This window comes from Pteropus alecto, unplaced genomic scaffold (assembly GCF_000325575.1).
Source record: "Pteropus alecto unplaced genomic scaffold, ASM32557v1 scaffold30, whole genome shotgun sequence".
Lineage (NCBI taxonomy): Eukaryota > Metazoa > Chordata > Mammalia > Chiroptera > Pteropodidae > Pteropus > Pteropus alecto.
In genome coordinates, this window is record NW_006429782.1 from 2,574,511 (window position 1) to 2,580,167 (window position 5,657).

Genomic DNA, 5,657 nt, shown 5'->3' on the forward strand with positions numbered 1-5,657 from the left:
CCGGCACCTGGACGGGGCAGGAGTGTCAAGCCAGAAGCTGAAACTCAGGAACAGCTGGGCTGGGGAGTAGATGAGGTGGCAAGAATCTGGGCCTGGGATCTGGCGGGGGGTGGCGGGGAGCACGTCTAGACTCAGGGATCAGCAGATCTGGAGGGCGTCTGGAACCCAGGAAGAGCTGAGGCCTGGAAGGGCCTGGTCTCCACCAGGAGCTAGGGGTGTGGGAAAAATCTAGATTCCGAAAGCAGCAGGGCGGAGTCCGGAGTCCCGGGCTGTGGGAACACTCGGGGTCAGCCGGGAGCAAGGGTCTGGGATGAGCTGGTCTCTGGGAGGAACTGAGGACCGAGGAGGGGCCGAATGTGGGGAAACAGAGGAAGCTTCTGAGGCCTGGACGAATCTGGAAGGAGTAGATTGGACTTGTAGAGAATCTGAAAGGACTAGTGAGAGCTTGGGGAGCATCTGGACTTAATATCTAGAGAGAGTTGATGAGGCCTGAGGGATGTCTGGAAGGAATAGCTGAGGACCGAGGAGTATCTAGAGGGAGTAGCTGTGACTTGGGGAGGACCTGGGTGGCTGCACCTGGGACCCTGTTCTACCCAGCCCCCACTGCCCACCCTGCCCGCAGGGGACACGCTGATCGATGGCGGGGAACATTACTGGGAGGTGCGCTACGAGCCGGACAGCAAGGCGTTCGGCGTGGGCGTGGCGTACCGCAGCCTGGGCCGCTTCGAGCAGCTGGGCAAGACGGCCGCGTCCTGGTGCCTGCACGTCAACAACTGGCTGCAGGTCAGCTTCACCGCCAAGCACGCCAACAAGGCCAAGGCGCTGGAAGCCCCCGTGCCTGACTGCCTGGGCGTGCACTGCGACTTCCACCAAGGTGACCCTGGGCCCCCGATGGCACCTCCAGCCGCCTCTGCCTGTCCTGTGCCTCTGCTGCAAACCCGCTTATCCATCCCCTGTCGCTCTGCCCCCCTCCAGGCCTCCTGTCCTTCTACAATGCCCGTACCAAACAGCTGCTGCACACCTTCAAGGCCAAGTTCACGCAGCCACTGCTGCCAGCCTTCACGGTGAGGGCCCCTCCCCGGCCCAGGGCAGGCGGGGGTGGCCCTGGGTGCTGGCTTCCCTGCTGAGCCTTTTCTGTCCCCTCCCTGTCCCCCAGGTGTGGTGTGGCAGCTTCCAGGTGACGACAGGACTGCAGGTCCCCAGCTCTGTGCGCTGCCTGCAGAAGCGTGGCAGTGCCACCAGCAGCTCCAACACCAGCCTCACCTAGGCCGGAGGACTGTCCACGTAGCCGGGCTGATTTTGGGGGCTGCCGCCAGGCTTCGGCTGTTGCAGCCGGGCACCCTCTTCTAACTTGCTGCTTGGAGCCTTAACTCCTAACGGGGGTCACCAACAGGGAGCGGGCGCTAGGGCGAGCCCTCTTCCCGACCTCACATCCCAATAAAGGTCAAACACTGGCCAGGCCGTGCTGCTGCTGCTGTGCCCTGGCCCTCTCTGGACCTCAGCTTTCCCAGCTGTAAAATGGGCTTTTCTGGCAAAGTCAGGTGGCAGTTTTTGCTGAGCTGAGTGAGGATCTCTGGGACCAAATGGGGGGCTAGCTGTGGGCAGACATCCGATGGACCCCCTCACTGTCATCCAAAGCCAAGTCAAACACATTGGCCTTGAGGTCACTTGAGCTTTAATTCTTGGAGGAGGGGTCCACCTGGCTGACGCGCTGTGCTCCGAGACCGACCCGCTGGTCCTCAGCGAGCCCGGCGGAGTGCTCCCGTGCCCGCCGCCTCTGCAGTTTCTCTTCCAGCTCCGCTGTCACATCAGCCAGCCCTGGGGGGTGGGGGTGGGAACGTGAGGCCTCAGCTGCACCAGGGACCCCCCAGTCTATGCTGCCCCCACATCCTCCCAGGACCTGCTGCAGAAGGCCGGGGCCCAGTACCAGATGAAAGGAGACAGCAGAACATCAAACCAAGTGTGGACTCTTCAGAGGGCGGGGCCCTGTGTGACCACACGGACCGCCGGCCTGCGAAGCCCTCCACCGCCCCCTTCCCACCCCTTACCTGTTGTGGGGAGGAACACCAGCTTCCTCGCCAGGCCTCTGCTAAGGCCTTTGGGCTCTGGGGGAGAAGGCAGGTGGAGGCTGAGGCTAGCCCTCCGCCTCAGGATGAGGGAGGGGCTGGGGAGGACGGTCCCCTACCTGGCTTGGGCGCAATGGGTGGCTTTGGAGGCTTTGCCTGAACCTTTGGGGCTAGGTGACACTTCTTGGGCTTCTGGATGACCAGCCGACCAGGGGAAGGCACTGCATGGACAAACACGGCCTGTCACATCAAGCCGTGAGCCTGTTCCCTTGCCCCTTAGCCACCCCCAGGTCCCCACCCACCGTCCCCGTTCACGTAGTCAGCAGCTGGGGCGTCGCTGATGGGGATCACGTAGTTCTCATCTGGGTTCGGTAGCTGCGGCAGCTTGTCCTGGCTGGACACGGGCGTGATGGATGTGGGAGGTGGTTGCTTGGGGCCATCGGTGGGGGGCGTGGGACCTGATGGGAAACAGTAGTCACTTTTGGGACTTGACTGGTGCAGGACAAGTCGGGGCAGGTCTGTGTGCCTCCGTGATCAGGGATACAGGCACGTGTCCCTGAGCATGTGTATCTGTGTACAGGCCATTTATTTTAAGTCTGTGTTCCTGCGTAGCATAAACATGTATACGGAGTGAGTCTGCATACATTGAACATACGTGGATATATGCATGACACTGCGTGGATCAGTTCTGTGCTGGGTACTTGTCTCTTCGTGTGTGCATGCACGTGTCTATAAATGTCTGAAGTTGTGCTGTGAGTAGATATGTCTGCATCTGTGTGTGTACACGTGACTGTGGCTTAACGTATGTGTACGCATGCTCAACGGGACTGGCGTCCTCTGACCCATGTATTCATGATGTGTGGATCCGCTGGCTACATGGGTGTCTACATGTGAGCTTCTGATGATGCAGGTGGACACAGTCCACGCTGGTGAGTGTGGCATGTGTGTACGTATGTGTACATACAGGTGCTGTGCACCTGGGCCTCCAGCTCCTGCCCTCCCACTCCCTAAGGTGGACTGCCTCCCGTCCCCTTCTCTACACCCACCACGATTCCCCATCCCTGCCCCCTCTGCCCACTCTACCTCCCGAAATCCTGAGACCTTCCCCAAACACCCCCTCCTCCAGTATGCCTTCCCCCTACTCTGCCCTCTCTTCTCCCCAACTCTAGGCTCCGCCCCAGGCTCAGGTTTGACCCCACAGGGCTGGGAGTATCTGTGTCCAGCTGTGTCCAGCTGTGTCCATTCCCTCCACCACCTGGAAGTCCCCAGAAAGAGGGGTCTGGGTAATTTCTAGGCCCTACAACTGTGGGTACAAGATTGGGTACAGGAGGCACCATGTGGGTCCTAGGTCTCGCTCCTCTCTGCCCCGGCGGCCGCAGAGGGGAGAAGGCGTCACCTGGACCGGGGACCGCGGGGACCGAGGGTGCCACCCATACACTCTCGCCGTTCTCTTTATCCGCCTCCACGTAGCCTAGAACAGAGAGGGCTGCCTGGAGGAGGCGCAGTGGCCGGGGGCTGACCCAAGGGTATCTCCGTCGGGGCGGGGGCAGGAAAGGCACGGACTGGATCCCCCGAATTCCCGAAGGCTTCACCCACCTAGCACCTTCTCGTAGTCCTCGTCCAGCAGGAAAGGCAACAGCGCGTTCTTGGTATGCGATACGAAATAGCTGACCACTGCGTGGAGTGAGGCGCACGAGAACTGGGGATGGATAGGGGGCCGGGTCAGCGCTGTTGGGAAAGGGGCGCGGACCCCACCACTGTGCTTCCCGAGACCCCGACCCAAAACTCACCGGCTCTTCCACGTCGATCACATACTTAGGGCCCTCGCGCTTCACCTTGTAGTGCCGGACCACCGGCGTCCTGCACAGGCAGTGGGCAGGTGAGTGGCCTGGCTCCGGCCAGGGACGACCCCCGCACGTCGTCCTGTCTCCGCCCCCATGGAGAGCCTAAGGCCCCCTCCTCCTCCGGGCACACCGGCCACGCCCCGTCCCGGTGTGGCTCTCAGGGTGGACCTGGCCCTCGACTGACTCCATCCCCAGGAGACCCCGCAGGCCCCTAGTCCTGGCTCTGCATCCTGGGAGGACCCTGCCCCATGGACCCCGTGCCCAGGAAAGACCCCACCCTTCCTCCTTGCCCCGCCCCAGGTTCTGACCCCACCCATAACCCTGCTCCGGGGCGGGGCCAGCCTCAAGGATCCCACACCCCGTGACCTCTGGCCCTACACCCAAGTCCTCCCCTGTCCCAGGATCCGGCTGCGCCCCCACATCTGACCACGCCCCCACGCAGCCCCCCGTCGACACGCCCGGGTCTGGAGTCGCGCACGCGCACCCGTTGAGCGTCTGGCGCGTGGTGACAGACACTCCGCCCATGCCATCTCCGCTGGGCCGCAGCAGCAAGTTCCCGCTTTCGGGGTAGCGCTCCAGGAGCAGTTGCGCCTCCAGCCGGCTCACCTTCAAGAAGCACCTGGGGCGGGCCGCGTCACTCACTGGACAGGCGCCGTTCCCCAGAGACCCAGAACGCTCTCCCGTACGGAACCCCGGCCCTGGACACTCAGCTCCGCCCCACCTCATAACCCCGCCCAGGCCACGCCTTCCAGACACCTAGACCCGCCCCCAAGCACCTAGGACCGCCTCTAGAAGCCCGACCTCATACCCTAGGCCCAGACTCTGCTCCCGGAGACCTTGCTCTTCCTCTAGGTCCAGGTTCTGTCTCCGGGGGCTGAGTCCAGTCCCCTGGAGGCCCAGGCCCGCCCCCAGGCACCGCCCCCAGGCACCTACACCTGTCCCCAAACGCCAAGCCGGCTCTCAGCTAATCCCCGCCCCAGCCCGGATGCAGCTCTGTTCTCAACTTAAGACCCAACAGCGAGAGACCCCACTCACAGCCCAACCTCATCCCCACGCCCCGCTTCCTGCAGCCCCTCGGGCCAGGCGGGGCACTCACGAGGGCATCTCGAGTGCGCGGCGCGCCTCCTCTTTGGCCAGGGCCTCGGCCATCATGTAGAGATGTCCAGGTAGCAGGGTCAAGTTGGATGGGACACGGAGCTGAGGAACAATAGGGGCGTCAGGGAACGGGCAGCTGTGCCCACGTCACAGAGAGGCAAACTGAGGCCAGAGTACAGATGGAGCCAGGGTGGACACCGGGTCTGGGGGCTCCAGAGCCACCCTACACCTCCAGGGGCACAGAGGTGTTCCAGAGGATGCAGAGAGAGAGAATTCCGTGACTGGGAGGAGGACCGAGCAGATGCTAGAATGTAGTCTCAAACTCAGGGCTCGGGCAGGGAACAAATGAGTAACATAAATCAGGAATGTTGACTAAAAACCCTGTTTTTTTAAGTGATGGCAGCTAACTTTAAAATGTTTAGTTTTGTTAACAAAACAAACGATGTTTATGGGCTACATTTGGCCCGTAGGCTGCTAGTTCGAGACCAGTGTGCTATCCTCTAGGGGCTTGTTTGGGGACCGAAGGAGGGAAAGAAGAAGATTTCTGAATGGGAGAGAGAGGGGCAGGGGGAGACCACTCTGACCTCCACCACCGTGAGGATGAAGCCTTTCCACATCTCCCGAGACTCCAGGCTCTCTACCTAGGGAGGGA

The 5,657-nt window shown here is 61.9% G+C and overlaps 2 protein-coding genes across 5 annotated transcripts in view; one reads left to right on the forward strand and one right to left on the reverse strand.

The window, feature by feature from the left end:
• FSD1 (fibronectin type III and SPRY domain containing 1) overlaps nucleotides 1–1,461 on the forward strand; it is an 11,547-nt gene extending 10,086 nt beyond the window's left edge. For both annotated transcript variants that reach the window (XM_006904109.1, XM_025043341.1), the window contains exons 11-13: nucleotides 623–874; nucleotides 976–1,064; nucleotides 1,157–1,461. In XM_006904109.1, coding sequence (XP_006904171.1) covers nucleotides 623–874; nucleotides 976–1,064; nucleotides 1,157–1,267 — 452 coding nt within the window. In that variant the 3' untranslated portion in view covers nucleotides 1,268–1,461. The remainder of the gene's footprint in view (nucleotides 1–622; nucleotides 875–975; nucleotides 1,065–1,156) is intronic.
• Nucleotides 1,462–1,657: 196 nt separating this feature from the next.
• STAP2 (signal transducing adaptor family member 2) overlaps nucleotides 1,658–5,657 on the reverse strand; it is a 7,702-nt gene continuing 3,702 nt past the window's right edge. The window contains exons 4-13 of one of the 3 annotated variants that reach the window (XM_006904110.3): nucleotides 5,590–5,646; nucleotides 5,007–5,107; nucleotides 4,395–4,529; nucleotides 3,857–3,926; nucleotides 3,663–3,765; nucleotides 3,463–3,537; nucleotides 2,369–2,524; nucleotides 2,186–2,287; nucleotides 2,049–2,105; nucleotides 1,658–1,818 (exon numbers count right to left, since the gene is read on the reverse strand). In XM_006904110.3, coding sequence (XP_006904172.1) covers nucleotides 1,676–1,818; nucleotides 2,049–2,105; nucleotides 2,186–2,287; nucleotides 2,369–2,524; nucleotides 3,463–3,537; nucleotides 3,663–3,765; nucleotides 3,857–3,926; nucleotides 4,395–4,529; nucleotides 5,007–5,107; nucleotides 5,590–5,646 — 999 coding nt within the window. In that variant the 3' untranslated portion in view covers nucleotides 1,658–1,675. The remainder of the gene's footprint in view (nucleotides 1,819–2,048; nucleotides 2,106–2,185; nucleotides 2,288–2,368; nucleotides 2,525–3,462; nucleotides 3,538–3,662; nucleotides 3,766–3,856; nucleotides 3,927–4,394; nucleotides 4,530–5,006; nucleotides 5,108–5,589; nucleotides 5,647–5,657) is intronic. The other 2 variants (XM_025043357.1, XM_015599062.2) reach the window with 2 other exon arrangements.